Source organism: Corvus hawaiiensis, chromosome 18 (genome assembly GCF_020740725.1).
Source record: "Corvus hawaiiensis isolate bCorHaw1 chromosome 18, bCorHaw1.pri.cur, whole genome shotgun sequence".
Lineage (NCBI taxonomy): Eukaryota > Metazoa > Chordata > Aves > Passeriformes > Corvidae > Corvus > Corvus hawaiiensis.
The window spans coordinates 11,116,886-11,133,726 of record NC_063230.1 but is presented as its reverse complement, the minus strand read 5'-3'; the positions used below and the strand labels follow the sequence as shown (position 1 = coordinate 11,133,726).

General features: G+C 49.4%; 1 protein-coding gene across 1 annotated transcript; it reads right to left on the bottom strand.

The window, feature by feature from the left end:
• Positions 1–317: 317 nt before the first annotated feature.
• FOXN4 (forkhead box N4) lies at positions 318–16,111 on the bottom strand. Its single transcript, XM_048322481.1, has 9 exons — positions 16,029–16,111; positions 6,488–6,651; positions 5,542–5,651; positions 5,319–5,453; positions 5,043–5,170; positions 4,220–4,316; positions 3,906–4,113; positions 2,751–3,110; positions 318–2,108 (listed from the first exon to the last, which is right to left on the bottom strand). The coding sequence occupies exons 1-9, from the start codon at positions 16,109–16,111 to the stop codon at positions 1,858–1,860; spliced, it is 1,536 nt and encodes a 511-aa protein (XP_048178438.1). The 3' UTR covers positions 318–1,857.
• Positions 16,112–16,841: the final 730 nt, after the last annotated feature.

Below are 16,841 nucleotides of genomic sequence, written 5' to 3'. Positions count from 1 at the left end.
GAGCTGGGCCTGGTGCCTGTGGCACTGGGCAGCCCCTTCCCTGTGGCACAAGACCTGTTTGGGGTGGGGCAGCTCCAAGCATCCCTCCTGTCAGCCTCTGTCCCCACTCCAGAGCTTTTCCAGACATCTCAGAGGGTTCCAAGAACAGAGTGACACGGTGGAGGAAGAACTCTTAGAGTAAATACCTGTAAACTCTTGCTCTCCTGGAGGATTTGAGCCAAGGATCCACCTTCAACTTGGCCATAGGGTCTGCAAAGGGGAATGAAGCCTGGGAAAGCCCAGCATGACACCAGAGGAGGTCTCACAGGGACACCAAGGCAGGCACCACACAGCACATCCAGAATGCCCCAGGCGTAGTGCTAAGAAATATTTATTTAAAAAAGCAAAGACATCGTAGGTGACACCAGTCACAGCAAAGGATCATTAATCACATTTGACCTTGGACAATAAATTAGCACGTGGACCATCGTGGTGCCCTTTGGAAGAGGTTGCCAAGGAGGGGCGTGCTGGGAGGAAACAGGCACAGATGTTTCCAAGCCCCTGATCTTCATATTTTCAAGCAAGAAAGTGCCCTTTGGGGTCACTCCAGCATCCTGCACCCTCCAGCTTTAATCCATGGATGGGTGTGGGAGAGAAGAGCCTGGGAGCACCTGGATACAGCACCGGGAAAGTCTCTGAATGCACAGGAACAGACAAAACCCAAGATATAAATATCACTTTTTTGCTCACAGAGGTATAAGGAGACTAAATGCTAAATTCCAACATATTCCAGATGTTTCATCCCATTATTTGCAGTGTATGTTAACAAGGACAAAGCAGGGTTTGAAATTTTTTTTAAAAGCTACATTAGCCTCAGGTTTTTTTAGTTAATTAGCAAAGACTATTATGAAAGGTACAGTGGCAATATTTGGTCTCTGAATTTTTAAAAAAGCATGAGTTTCACAGTATCAAAAGTGCTTATTAAAGAAATATAGTGTAAAAACTGTGATAAGGTGGTTGTGGTTCTGATGGTGAATAATTTAGTGGCTGTAAAACAGGTTACTGCAGCATTTTACAAATTGAACAGTGCTCAGTTCACATAATTTCTTTTCATAACAATAAATATAAATAAATTTACAAATAGTAATACTGCCTAGCACAACAATAGACAGAAGCACAATACACAAGACTATAAACAAATCTATTTTTTATAAAAATCCTAAAAAGAGGCGTAATTCCTAAAATCCTCTAGCCAGTGATCAGTTTAATAGTTCAGTAGTACCACTTCCTTCAGGGGTGAGGACTTTTACACATCTAGATACAACAGTGGTCTGCTAGGGAGGTGAGTTTTCCTTTTTTAGTGGTTTTTCTCCTTTTTTTCCTACCTCCTAACAATAAATTAACAACAGTTACATCAGAAATGCGTTAGTGGTGCAAATGTCTCCAGGAACTGTGGGAGGTCTTTGTCCAATTTGGCAAATTAAGAAAAAAATGACACACCGGGGGCACAATCAACCAACTTGGGGCTGGCCAGCCCCTTGGCTCGTGGTGGCTTCTGTGACAGTGGTGACACAGCAGCTCCACCACGGTGTAGAATAAATTGATTTCCCTTAACTGGGTGCTTTTTAGCTCAGTTACATTCCAGTGGAAGTTCCTGCTGCCTTCCAGGTCCTTCTGGAGAGCTCCCCAGTCCCACAACACAAGTGTCCGTGCCCTTGCCATGGGGGAAAAGTGGTTCTACCAGTCCCAGCTTGATTTATTTTGGCCTCACACGCTGGAAGCAGCCAACACATCCCAAAGCAGGACGAGCTCTTGTAGCTTCCCGGTTGGATTTGAACCATGGGGAAGAACCGTCCCTCGGGATCTGTGGTACCAAGCTCAGAGCAGAGGGATGGGTTTGTTGCCTTGGGGGTTCATGTACTGAGCAGCTGCCACATTGTCCAGGGTGGTGTAGGTGGTGTAAAGGCCAGTGACCTGCAGGTCGGAGAAGGAGCGGTCACTGCCGCTGGACACGGGCGTGAGGCCGGGCGTGCCCAGCTCACAGTCGGAGAGATGCAGGGGAGAGTTGCTGAAGGCACCCAGGGTGTCCAGGCTGAAGCTTTCGTCTTTCATCTCCTCCCAAATGTTCCCTGGAAAAGATGGAATCCTGCTCACAGCAGCACATCCCCCATCCTCGGGGTGCTGGGTGGGGTCAGGCAGGGACTAAAGGGCTTCACCCAAAGGGTGGGACCACTGTGGTGCAAGGGCAGCAAGTGTGTCTGAGCTCCCAAAACCTGAGATTCCAGACCTTTCTGGGCAGCAAGTGTGCCTGATCCCCCCAGATCCTGTGATTCCAGACCTTTCTGGGCAACAAGAGTGTCTTTTCCCCCAGATCCTGTGATTCCAGACAGCACCTCTCTACCTGTGCTCACCATACACCCAGGACCACGTCAGGCATCGCCACAAACCAGGGAAGTTCTCCTGGCACAGAAGGAGAACACCAAGGCATGGGCAGAGCTCTGTTTTCCCAGGGGCAGAGAGATGTGGTGTCCCAAATCCAGCTGGACACCCCTTCCTCCACCCCCTGCAGTGCCTGCACTGGAGCCAGGAAGGTGCTTTGCCGTCCCACCTGGCACAGGGACAAAATCCACCCAAGATGTCAGATGCAGATGCCAACACCCAGCACCAGTTTTTAGCTCAGCCCCATCCCAAACCATCCCACTGAGGATCCTGGTTGGATATTCAGAGATAACACAGCCAGCTCTGCCCTCCCCCGGCGCCTTCCCCCGTACCTTGCAGGGCGAAATCCATAATGCTCGGATCCAGAGCATCCACCTCCGTGCTCATGTCCACCGCCACGTTCGGGAAGTCCGGGGCGCGTCCCATGGGATGGTGGGGCAGGGGGCTGTGGCTCATGTCGGGCAGGGTGTGCAGAGGAGGCGTTTGTGCAGGTGCTGGGGAGTTGGGGGCGAGGCGAGCCTGGGTCTGGAGCTGGTGGTGCAGGGGGAGGGACTGCAGGGACAGCGTCATGATGGGCTGGGGCTGGAGCTGGGACACGGAGATCCGGCCCAGGGGGGGCCCCTCGGGCTCTGCCTGTTTGCTGGGCCGCCTGCAGCTCTCGGGTCTGTCCGTGATCAGCTTGTCCAGCTCCTCTGCCCATTCCGAGGAGGAAAAGAGATGCTTTAACCCATTCGATCAAGCAGGGACTGCCCATAGCACAACCACACATCTGTGCCATCAACTGACTGTCACCGTGTGAGACCCAGCACAGGCTGTGACCGTGCAGGGAGCAAAGAAAAGCCACCTAATTCCTTCCCCAAATCCACTTCCATGAGAAATGATCAGGAAACTGCAGAGCAGCCCAGCCACCCCTGATGGCAGCTCACCCCCAGCTGCAGAACTCTGTGCTCAGAGGAGCACTCAGAATTCTGTTTATCTGCCAAGTAAGTACAAAAAACTCCTGACTGTTTTCAGTGGCCCTTTTGCTTTTAAACAAATAATGTGTAATTTATCACTGACTGCACGTTACTGATTTTGTAGCAAAAAACCTCCAGTTGATTTTGGCAACACCGAGCTCCTGAAAGCTTCCAAAAGATGTTTCTTTATAAAAAAGACGTTTTATAAATAAGAAATTTTATAAATAAGAAATTTTATAAATAAGGGGGAAAATGATAAATAAATTAAATATATAAATAAACATAATAAATACATATTTCTAATAACAGATATTATAAATAATAATAATTTCTATTTTATAAAGAACAAAATGTCTTAGGAAAGGGAGACTTTTGCAGGCAAGAAACAGCATTAAAATGCAACTCTATGAAACGTGCATTAAAATGTGACTTGATATTAAAACATTCCTACAAACAATAACCCCGGAGGCAGCGGAGCCCCGCAGGGAATGCCGTGGATGTGCGGGACGGGGTGTGGGATCCCAGCCCTACCTGGGTTCGCCATGCTCCTGTGAATAGCAGCCAAATCCTTCCTCTTCCACTTCTGCATCTCCTCCTCCATCTTGTCGATCTTGGCGGGGTTGAGGGCCCACAGGCAGCCCTTGCGGGAGGTCCCGCTCAGTTTGTTCTCCACCTTCTCAAAGCACTTGTTCAGGGACAGGTTGTGGCGCACAGAATTCTTCCACCCGTCGGGGGCTGTCTGCAAGGAGCAGGAAGGGGTTGATGGAAGCAGCTACGGTGTTGGGGAGGGAGGGGGGAAAGGGGCTGGAATGTGGTGCTTTTCCAGCCTGGGAATGCTCAGGTACCTTGAAGTAGGGAAAGTGCTCCTTCATGAAGCTGTAGATCTCGCTCACGGGCAGGCTCCCGGTCTTGCTGTTCTTCAGCGCCATCGCGATCAAACAGCTGCGGGCAGGGAAACGTGGGAATGGCTTGGAATCATGGAATGGCTTGGGTGGGAAGGGACCTTAAAGCTCATCCAGTGCCATCCCCTGCAACCTTCCACTAGCCCAGGTTGCTCCAAGCCATGTCCAACCTGGCCTTGGACACTTCCACGGCTTCTCTGGGCAGCCTGTGCTGAGGCCTCCTCACCCTCACAGGGAGGAATTCCTTCCCAATATCCCACCTAACCCTGCCCTCTGGCAGTGGGAAGCCATTCCCCTTGTCCTGTCACTCCATGCCTTCTTCTGCTCTAGCAGCCTTGGACCTCTTCAGACACAAACAGCTGGGATCCTGGGATTTCTGTTCCCAAGGGCTCAGAAGTCACAGAATCACGGGATAAGCTGAGTTTGGAAGGACCCACAAGGGTCATCGAGTCCAGCTCCTGGCCCTGCACAGCACCATCCCCAAAGAGTCACACCACATTCCCAAAAGGATTGTCCAAACCCTTCTTGGGCTCTGCCAGGCCTGTGCTGTGACCACTTGAGATTTTACTCCTCTTTGCTACTCCTATGCTGCTCTCCAGGAATTATTTTGCTTGTTCACTCCTGCTACCCCTCAGAGGCAGCTTCCACAGAACCCCTGGATGGATGAGGGGATTTTTGTTCCCTTCCAAAGGACTCAGACACCCCTGCAGTGTCCCAGCCATCCCGGGACAGGCTGTAGGCAATGTGCTTCCTGCTGCCCACTCACCTGTAGGAATAAATGGGCTTGGGATAATGCTTTGGATGCAGTTCCTGGGCAGAGTGGGGAGCCAGGCGTGGCTGGGAATAGTGTGGCTGTGTCCCATAGGAGGTGTTGTAGATTGCTGCTGGGTTACACTGCGTGCAGAGGGAAAAGAAGGGAGATGTTGGATGCAAAATGTCCGTGGGCGTGTAGGTTTAGGGATAACTTCGGTTTTCTTTTAAAAGACATCTAGATTTGATCTTGGCAGGTACTTCACGACAGACAACAAGCACATATCAGTACCTGCTGGGGGTTCTGGGCCAGGGCAAACACCTGCTGGGAGTGAGGAGGAGGAGGATGAGGAGGAGGAGGAGGGAAGAGCTGTTGCTGTGTTTGCAAACCAGGGGACAGCTGCCCACCCACAGCGTAGGGGCTCATCTGCTGAGAGAAACACAACAGGCATGGAATTAGCAACCCCTTGTCCCAGGAGCTGAGGCAATAACGAGCCATCGAGGCCTGCTCTTACATTTGCTCCATGTGTTGAGATGGAATTGAGGCCCAGGATTCCCTGTGGGAGGCTGGCCTGGACGTGGATCATTGCTCCGGGTGTCGAGTGCATCGTGCTGCCCACAGGACCTGGCATGGAGAGAGGAAGGCAAGGAATGCTCCCATGGAAGCACAGTTCAGGAAAGGGGGCTGCCACCGCGTGCAGCTGAACACAGGGAAGCTCTGGAGTGGAGAATCCCACCTCTCTGGCTTTCCATCCCCAGAGGAGCCAGAGCATTTCGCAGCTTGCCCAGATGACATCAGCTGCTCCCAAAACTCGTTAGGCAGAAGATGAAAGGTGGCAGCTGTTTAACAGCCCACGGTGGTGACACAAGCACCGGGTCTTACAAAAGAGAAACAACACATTCAGCATTAGCTGTGCTCCTGGAGGATTTGTGCTCTCAGGCAGGCGGGGTGACACGCTGAGCTCTCGCTGTGGAATGCCACAGGGAATGATGTGTGTTTACCTAAAGGATGTTCACAAAGGAAAGAAAGGAGCTCGACCAACACATGCGGCTGCATGAAGGAAAGAGGTGTGAGGTAAATGAGGTGCTCTTCGTTTTATTAATGTTGAAACAAAGCAGAATGATTAATTACCTAATTTCCTAATTTCAGAGCTGTTGAAAACCTCTAAAACCCAGGACTTAAATACCTCAGCCCAGCAAGGCATCAGCAGCTGCGCTGAGCAGAAATTCCCATGGGATCCAAGGGTTGCCAGTGCTGGAGCTCTCTCCCTTTAGGAATGAAGGGAAGGCACCAGCAGAGCCCTTAGAGAAACCAACAGGCTCCAGGTCTTTGGACAGGAAACAAAATGCAAAGCACTTAAAAGGAATCCACTGACAGGAAAAGGGCACCTGAGGGGGAGTGGCGGGGACAGGTTGTGCTGCTTAGGGAGCAGTTATTCCCATTTCCCATCCCAACAGTACCTGTCTGCTGGAGCATGGCATTCTGGGCCCCCAGGCTGAAATCCATTCTCCCACTGGCCATCTGTTGGAGCCGAGGCACATCCACGGAAGTCAGCCAGGACAGGGACTGCAAATCCCCCGGGAGCTCATCCTCACTCAGCTGGGACGGGTCTGAAGCCAGGAGTCTGCAAAGCAGCAGGGAAGGTTAACAGGGAGCAGGGATGGTGCTGTATTATCCCTGGAAAGAGATGGCTGGGATGGCAAAGCTCCTGTAGGTCAGTGGGAAAAGCACCAGGCTGGAATTCTGTGTCCAAATCCAGCTGTGCCCTGCGGTTTCACAGCTGGTTACTGACACCCTTTACCTGCTCTCGTGTTCCTTTGTCCAGTTTGAAACATTTTGGTTAAGAAAACTTCTTGTGGAGCATTTGTAGGGGAAGGAGGCCCAGGGACCCAGCAGAGAAACTACCTGGAAATGAACCCAAACTGCTTCCTAATTTTCACATCTGTCAGAAATTTGCACCTGTTTGGCTTCGATGGGGAGAAACCTGCCAGGACTTTGAACCTGATTGTTCTGTATTAACCCTGAAATCCAGAAGGAGCTTGGAAGGAGCTCTGTGCCCAGCTCCTGGGGAATGTGTGTGCTGCTGCTGGAACACCTGGAGAAGCTTTTCCCAGCCACTGGATCCTGTCAGTGCTGGCAGATCAGCAGCTGCTCAAAGGGAACTTCACAGCCGGAACTGCTGATCTCTTCCATCCAGACACGTGAAGTTATTGATACTTAAAAAAACAATTTTTAGGCAGTTTTTGACAGAGCAAAGGATCGGAATGAAAGGTTTGGCACTGGAGGCACCGTATCTGCCAGGCTGCCTTTAGCAACAACGCCAGGCACAGCTGTGACAGGCTGCTTTTGGTTTAAAGCTCTGCTTTTGGCACCTTTTACATGCTCCAGATCACCTGTTTTGCTTTGCTTCTGACAGAGCGTGTGGTACAAAACGGGAATATTGGAATATATTTACAGTACTCAAAAATTCCTGTGTGGCCCAAACTCCCCATTAGAGTCAATAAAAGAACTCTTGCAAATGAAAGGCTAAATTAATTAATTTATGTGGAACACTATTCCAGGAGTCACTGGTACCTTGAGGAGTAAAGCAGTAATTAGGACATGTCAGGAAGTTGTCATTAGACACCCAGGGTAAACCCAAAGGGATTCAGATGCAGGAAAACACCTTTATCTCTCAGAAGAACGTACTTTAGTTGGATGCAGTTGATTTTGCTTTCAAACCCAAGGCTTTCAAGAGCTCTCAGAGATGTGTTAAAGTGGTGTCTGCTGCTGATGCGTGTTTGCTGCCAACTGATGCTGCAGAAGCCTTAAATAAATCTGGTCTCTTGCTGAAGCACCTTTTATGTTTTACACGACTCTAAATCAGCTTAAAAGAACAGGGCAGAACTCCTGTGCCTGCCTGCCCTGGAGCTTTTAGCTCCTCTATTCAGGAATTCCAGAAACACCTATCAAAGCTCCCCGAACCACTACCGGGGAGATCTTTAAAGCAGAATGCCATTTGTTTGCAAAAAGATTCTGAAAAGAAGAAAAGGGGGAAAAATCAACACAGGACCAAGAGCCAAAAGCTCCAACTCTAGCCAAAAACAACCCCTCTTCAAATCTCCCTCCCAGCCTACCCCGTGCTCTCTCTCCTACTGTAGTTATAGGGCAATAATTAGCATTGCCATGGTTACGCCCTTCAGTTATTTTGCGAGGCATGGGGACTTCAATCCATTTAAAAAAAAAAAAAAAAAGAAAAAAAAAAAAAAAAAAAGCCCATCAGGTGACGGCTCTCCCGGCGCGGAGATTGGCTGGATTGGAAGAAAACAAGGGGCATGAAATGATTTGAAAACTGGGCAGGCTCGGGGTCGTTTGCAACAGTTGGTTGCATTGAGGGGGAGCCGCGGGCCCTTTGTGCGCCCAACGCCCGCCGCCCGCGGCACGTGGCCCCCATTGTCTTTGGGGACCCCGCTTAATTGTCCTGCCCCAGCCCCCCCCCCTCCGCTCCTTTCTTACAAACCTCCCATTAATCTGCCCGAGTGACAGGCGACACACAACACACGTCCCCTCGCCATCTGGCACCCCGCGCCCTGCCAGCGCTGCGCGAACGGGGTCAGCGCCCACCGCGCTCCGCGAACGCCGCTGGCAGCGCCCGGAGAACGGCGGCTCCTTCCTCACCCTCACCCGGGATGCACCCAGCCCGCGGCTCCCCGGACAGCCCGGGAGCGGGGGAGGCCGTGGGAAGGTGGAGCTGGGTGTCCCGCTCAGCATCTGCCCTAGGGACACGAACAGGGGCAAGGAGAAGGGCTGGTATCAACTGAAAAGTTGATATCGCGGTCGTGAGGCTCTGTTTGAAACAGATATGAAGATGCAATAATATTTAATAACTAGACAAGTGTGTAAGACAGCTTTCTCCAAGTCAGTGGTCTTCCCTTCCCTTCCCTTCCCTTCCCTTCCCTTCCCTTCCCTTCCCTTCCCTTCCCTTCCCTTCCCTTCCCTTCCCTTCCCTTCCCTTCCCTTCCCTTCCCTTCCCTTCCCTTCCCTTCCCTTCCCTTCCCTTCCCTTCCCTTCCCTTCCCTTCCCTTCCCTTCCCTTCCCTTCCCTTCCCTTCCCTTCCCTTCCCTTCCCTTCCCTTCCCTTCCCTTCCCTTCCCTTCCCGTTTGAATTTACAGTTCTTTTAAAACCACCTCAGGCTGTTCACTATGGGTTGGGTTTTTTTGTTTGTTTAGGTGTTTTTTTGGTTTTTGTTTTGTTTCTGTTTGGGTTTTGTTTTGTTTTGTTTTAATGGATTCACTAGTTATCAGATTAACATTCAGTTAATTATGGGGGGGGAGGGGGGGGGAAGCATATTTAATCAGAATTACATCTCTGCCCACAGCAGGGGGTTGAAACAAGAAGATATTTAAGGTCCCTTCCAACCCAAACCATTCTGGGATTCTGCGATTCCATGATTTGGTAATTCTATGATTCCATGATTTCAAGTTTAAGGATTATTCTTCAGGCTGCCTTCAAAACCGATGTTGAGATCTCACATGTCTTAAAGAAGGTGAAACTTTTAAAGAATGCCCATTGCTGCCTGGCTGAGGTGTTTTAAAAGCCCGGGGATATTCTGTAGTGTAAACCCAGGACACGTCCCAGGCCACAGGCTCAATGTGTGCCCTGCTGTCAGTGAAGAAATTCTAATTTAACTGCAAAAAAAGAGACACCCGAGCACTGGAATAACCAACGTTGTCATCTCCTAGGGTTCAATCTTCCTGACCTGAAAATTCCCTGTGCCGAGACAGCTGCAGATCCATGAGTACGTGTTGGAATATCAGGTGGGATTGGATGCTGTTCCTCACCACCACCCTGCTTGTCTCACATTGGAGGATAAACTCCAGGAGGATAAACTCCAGGAGTCAGAGCTCCTGCCTTTGGCTGGGTGTTCACAGCCCCTGGCACAATGGGGCACTGTGGTAAAAGCAGCCTTTCAGTGCATGTAAATGAGATAAATAGTGATAGGCTGTAATTAATGCGCTGCTGAGCCTCCCCTGCTCATTCCCAGGGCTCCTGGAACAGCCATGGAGCCACTGAATCCCGGGAAGGGGAGGGTGCAGTCCCACCAAACCTGTTGCTAACGTGGTGTTATTTTTCAAGGTGTGGTGAAATCACCCAACTCCACTTTTACCCCTCTGCGTTCAACTCTCTGCAGGAGAACACCCCCTGCCTCTAGAAAGGGATGAGAACCCAGAGGGTGCTGAGGATTTAAGTCCTGGTTCTCCTGTGTATCCCAGGATGCTGATCCATAGATTCTCCTGTGAAAAGTGCCTGGAAAAGTGGAAGTGGCACGGAAATGCTCCATGGCACCGTTAGTCTTTGCTGTCTGCTCTGCAGTTATCTGCCCAAAATATTTATCCTGTCAGGGTAATGCTGGATCAGGAACACCTTGGAATGAGATCCCTTCCCAGATCTGATGCTGGGCTCACCTGGCAAAGTTCACCAGAGCCTGCCAGCAGCACAAAATCTTCACTCACAGCTACCTGAAGGTATCTTTACCTTTTTCTCCCCCCCATCAAGAGCATCCTGCTGGCACAGCATGGAATTGGAGTCATTCCTGGCCTCACCAGGCAGGAATTTAACACCAGAGCTGGATGTGAGTCTGTACTCACCAGTGGGACTCTGCCACCTTTCCTCAGGCTGAGCTGTTGGAGGGAGCTGGATCTAAGGTGGTTCCTCACCTCAGGAACCACTGCCAGGGGAACTATCCATGAATTATCCACCTCCACATTGTGTGGGATGGCGAATTCATCCCTGGAGACTGTAAGGACCATCTCCTCAACAACCCAGTGTGTGGTGACAACTCATCACCTCCATCCCAAACACAGCCAGGCCAAAACCCTGCAGCTGCATTTGGGATATTTCACAGTTTTAAGTCTCAATGGACAGGTTTTTTTCCCATTCCCAGCACTGCCACCTGAGTTTTTAGCCCAGGCTTAGGTGACACAACTGCTCAACCAGCAGGAGGAATTGGGTGATAGGTCCTTAATTAGCTGTTTGCAATGGTTTGTCCAGCAAGAGACAATTGGACACGAAGAATCCTAAGAAAACCTCTTCTGGAAATGGTGATGAGAAACTGTTTTCATTTGTCTGGGATTACACAAAGTCCTCAGGACAAGCACAGAGAGTTCTTCTATGCAGGACAAGGAGAAGGTTTGCACTGTGACTCTCCAGCTGTGTCCATGTGAGAAGTGTCCTCTGTTCTACTGAAGGGTTCAACTTCCCCATCTCCTTCAGCTCCTCATTCCCACTGCTCTGCTCCTTCCCTTTATGCCCTTCCCCTCCCATTTTCCTGCCTTTCAAGTGCTTTTCCCCCCACTATTTTCTGGTTTCCACACTCATAACCAGCTGCCCCTTTCAGCTTGTTTCTGCCCCAGCTCCTCTTTGGCTTTACCCAGCTGCTCCCAGAGGTTTTAGTCTGTGATTCCTCCCTGAAGGCACAGCACACACCCAGTCCCAAACCATCATCCCACCCCCTCCCCATCTTCAACATCTCTGAGTTATTTCTGGCCTTGCTGGAAATCAGAACAGAAATTAAGCAGCTTTCTAGGGACAAAGAGAGTCCCTCCTTATCAAGAAACATTGGATTATCAGAACCAAAACTGGTGAGGAAAAAGCAAATGACATTAACCTGGCAGGTGTTGCTGGCCTCCTTTCCTTGCACCATGCTGGACTCTCTGAAAATCTCCTGCAAAGGCACTTGGCACTAAGAACAGGCTACAGCTGCACTCCTGGAGCCTTTTATCCATCCCAGCTCCACATTTGACAACCCCCATTACACCAGTTTGCTGTGGGATGAGTGGAAACTGGGTTACAGCAAAATGTGTAATACTTAAACCCGAGAGGAAATGAGGGGTGATGGCAGCACTGCACCCCCAGGCACTCATTCCCTGCTCTGCTCTAACCATCCCTAGGCTGGGATTTGCCAAATGCAGCTGGGATCTGACTCTGGAACCTGTTTGGTCAAAAACCCCAAACCCAAACAAACCAAAAATCAGATCTGTGACCGATGTCAGAACAAGCAAAACGTGCTGAAGTACCAGGCACTGCAGGAATGTTATGTATTAAAAACAGGACCATGGTCTGACTGGAAACTGCTTTTTCCTTGGATCTTGCTGTTCATTAGCACTGGAGCCTTGTGTAGGTGTTACTGGAGTGTAAAGGGAATATCAGCTGTACACCCTGTCCCTGTGCAGGGTTGTCAGAACCCCCTCAATCTCTGGGCCTGCAGCAGCTCTGCTTCCTGCCCTTGTCAATGGGTGTGACGAGCCTCTGAGATCCCCAGGAATGCTGGAAAAGTCCCAATTCCCTTTCCCTTTCCCTGTTTTGGACAAGCACCCTTTCTGAGGTGAGGGATGAACCCGTTCTGGTCTCCCAGGAGCTCGAGGTGCTGCTCCAAACCGGCCCTTCCCAGCTCCGCCATCACCGTGGGACTTTGGGACAAGCGGAAGGCCGCAATTTTTTATTCCTCCAGATCAGCACATTTCAGGAGTGCTGAGGAAACAGTCGTGCTAATCCACTTAAATCAATCCAGTTTGACTGATTCCTTGGAGGTTTCTCACTTTTTTTTTTTTTGAAAGAATGAAGCAACTCCCGTGCTGGAATTCCTGAGGCACTCGGAGTCATTATCTCACTCCCTGTCAGACGAACACACGGGAATGTCATGGGAATGGACACTGGCATTTTCTCCAGGAGCAATTAGGGTGTTGTTAGTGATGCATTTGTAACCTTTTGTGTGCACACTCCCTCCCTCCCATCCATCCATCCATCCATCCATCCATCCATCCATCCATCCATCCATCCATCCATCCCAGGGGACAGAGGTGTCACTTCCTCTCCAGAAACCCCAGTGCAAAATAAACCAGGTATGAGAGCACCACTTAGAGCTAAAATGTGCTCAAATTCGAGATTTGTCACCTTTTTCCCCACTGGAATGCTGTCACATCCAGAATTTATGGATTACAGCAGCCCTGTGCTTCTTAATCTGATTTTACACTTTATGGCAATGTAAAGTAATTACAGCAAAAAATTGATCAGACTAATGAGCTAATGAATATAGACAATTTTTTTAAGAATCAAAAGGACAATTAAAATGGGGTAAAGGACACTATAATCCATTAATATGTTGAATTATTAATGATTAACACCTTTTGATCAAAAATAGATCTATTTAAAGCTTAATTCCTGTTCAACATATAGAGAATGCATGGCAAGGCCTTCGAAATGCTCCACAAGGCTTCTGGCAACTGGAAATACACAATAACATAAGAAAATAGAAATGTGGTCCCGACAGCAAATATCATGGAATCAAATCTTAAAATCAAAATGATGGATTTCATATTTCAATTCAAAACATTGCTGGAAGACCACAGCGCCCAGGAGCTGAAGAACCTGGTGATTCCCAGGAATCAGCCTGTAGATCCCATGGGAAAAGCCTTGAGCCTGCTCCTAGAATTTGCACAGCTCTGTGCTGAAACAACCACAAAGCTTGTGGTCTGCCCGTGCTGTGATTTAAAATCCGAATTTAACTAAACCACATTAAATTATTAATTATGATTAACAGGGATAAAGCGCTGAGGGTTCAAAAACGCCGGTGCGTTACAATTCTCTGCTTTCGTTCCCTTAAATGTGATTTGGGATCATTAGAAATATCTGCCAGCCCTCTGAGGATGAATATATTGAATATGGTGGTGTTTTCTGGAGGAAGCGAAGAGAGGCAGCTCCTAAAATAAAGAATTACTTTGCATTGCAGCCGGGCAGTGACAGCACCATAAAAGCAGGCAGTGGAGGAGATCTGATGGCCTTTAATCATCCCTGTGCTGTTTTATATCCCACAGCTGCACTGGTGGGAGAGATATTTGCCTAAAATCATTTCGCTGGGGTGCAAAAAGTCCTGGGATTTCTCCCAGCAGCCAGAAGCAGCCCAAGCCTCATCACCACCCCGAGCCACGTCAAATTTACTGCACGTGCTTTGGAGCTGCACAGTTCAAAGATCTGCTGAAATCAGGGATTTTTTCCCCCACATTTCTTTTACCAAAAAAAAAAAAAAAATCCCAAAATCCCAAGTTTTCCAGCTGTAAGCATAATCTGCCTGCAAACTGATGGGTGTCTGGGGGTTTGATCCCCTCCCTTCCCAGCCTTTCCTCCTCGCAGCAAAGCCGGGGCTCCTCCAAGTCCAACTGTCCCATTGAAAGATTCCAAGTGAGACAGAAGAGTATTCTCAGCACAGCCCCAGCCTCCCACTCGCTAATTGGAGGCCATTCCCCCATTTTGTGGAGCCTTGATGCTCCCCCATGGAGAACTCGGGACTGTGGGTTCCAGTCTTGGACTGTGGTGACAGCAGGAGAGTAAACAGAGCTGATAGAATTTGACAGGTCTATTCTTTTCCTAAAATCATTCAGTCTAAAAGATTTTCTTTTACATAATCCAAAGTGTTTTCTCATGAAGTAGGACAAATACTGCTCTGCATTTATGCTGCAGTTCAGATTTTATGCATTTTTATCAGAATTTGCCACTATTAAACGAGGTCGAATAATTCGTTTTAAAGCCGTGGTAAAGAAATCGCAAGTGGGTGAAAAACTTTAGAGAGCTGAGTTCAAAATGTTTCGTGGAGAACCCAAAGCTGGTTTTTAAGAAGAGGAAAGCCAGAAAGTTATGATTTTTTTTTAACTGCAGTAAGATAAATCCTATCTTTCTCCCCCAAAAAGCCAGTTTTTTTCCTGCAGCTCTGAGTTAAAGAATACTTCTCTCCCTAAAAAAGAGGACTTTGTTAAGGTGCTGAGTTCTGAAGATTCAGCCTTAAATCCACGTCCCCAGAAGTCCCTCTCACCCACACCCTTCCTTAAATCCCGAATAATTTCTTCACCAATATTTACGGAGCCAAGAAAAATGCCCAGAGCAAACAGTGCCTCGGTAAACAGCAAAAACAGAGCCACAAACCTTTTACCCCAGAGGCTGCAGGGACTATAACAAATCCCTTGTTGAGCTGCAAGAGGCTGCGCTGCAGCGTTTGCATTTTGAATAGAGACAGGCTGGGAGAAGAATACCTGCAGCAGCCCCAGGAAAGGTTGCAAACCCCTCAGGCTGGGAGGAAGGAGTCTCTCAATGCTCATTTTAAAGAAAAAGAAAATAATTTTCTTCTGGTTTGCTCTACGTTGTTGTTTTTTTTTTTTTTTTTTTTTTTTGTGAACTGGGATGTGTTGTGTGTGTTCTGTATTTCTTGGAGCTTTGCATCATGTGACAAAATGTAACCTAACATAACCCAGGGCTCTGTAACTCATGCAGAACCCTCCTGTAACCTCTAACAATGCTTTGAAATGATAAATGGAAGCACGGTGGTGCAGGTAAATTAAATTACGAAAGGCTCTTGGCAAAGCCAGGTTTGTTCCCACCCATATTAAAAGCCCTTTGACGTGTCAGTGCTTTGGAGGGTTGCACAAGTGCTTGTTTTAATTCAAAACTCCTCCAGTGTCTCTTGCACTTGTTCAGTCTCTCCATGACTGCTCCATAACAATGCAAAAAGTGATCTGAAAGGGAACTTTTAAATTATTATGATTTAACGAGAATATCCTTCTCTGGCAACGCTTGCCCAGGACAGAGAATTTAGAGAGAGGTCAGCCCAAGGTCGGGGAGGTGTTTCTCAAATACAGGTTAGTATCAAAATCAGAGAATCATAGAATTATGGAATGATTATGGATGTAAAAGACCTCCAAGATTATCAAGTCCAGCCTGCACCCAAATGCCCCCATTGTGAATGCTTTAAACAGCAATGTTCCTAAATAAGGAATGCATTGTAACCGCTCATCAGCTTAGAAATCTTATTTAGAGTGGGGAAATAATGCAGATAACTTTAAAAAAAGTAAAGAAGAGGAAGAAAAGTGGATTTCTACATGCTAAAGGGATTTTTTAGGAAACAAGGAGGAAGCAACGGGAGTGGCCAGCTGTGCCAGTGCAGTGCACGTTTTTTTGAAACGGAGAAAACCTCACCTGTACTCCTGCGAGGGGTGGTGGTTTTGCCCTGAATTCCTAATGATTCCTGACATTATGGACGGGATATCACTCTCTATCATCTCCTGGGAAAGCAGCAGAAGGCAGCGGTCAGCAGCAGTAGCTATCCAGCACTTCAGCAGCGGCGGGAGGCACCGACCCCGCCCGAGCCCCGGCACCGGGGCACGGCACAGCCCGGCGCTGGCACCGGCACCCCCAGGCGCGCTGGTGGCACTGGGAAGGGCAGGAAAACACTTCACGGGGGATACTGCCATCCCAGAGAGGGACCCCTGAGGGAGGGACAGCTACAGACAGGGGATGTGGGTACCGGGAGCACCGAGCCAGCCAGGAGCGCTCCCGCCTTGGACTGCTCTTATCCCCCAAACAGCGTCCGTCGCATTTTGGATGAAAAAGCTGCGGGAGCTGCTGCGGTTGCTCCGGGGATGAGGGGAACCGGGAGACCCCAGCCCTGGACGCCCAGGGATGGAAGGGGAGCCCGGGAGATTCCCAGAATCGCTGCCCCACAGATGGAGGGAGCCTGGTGGTTCCCAGCCCCGCTGCCCTGGGGATGGAAGAAGAACCCGGGAGAACCCCAAAACCGCTTCCCCGGGGATGGAGGGAGCCAGGGAGAACCCCAGCCCCACACCCGCGGGAATGGAGCGAGCCCGGAAAGATCCCAGACCCGCTGCCTCGGGGCTTAAGGGGAGACCGGGTCCCCAATGCCGCTGCCCCGGGGACGGAAGAGCCCGGGGGTCCCCAGCCCCGCTGCCTCAGGATGGAGCGAGCCCTGGGATTCCCAGCCCCTCTGCCCTG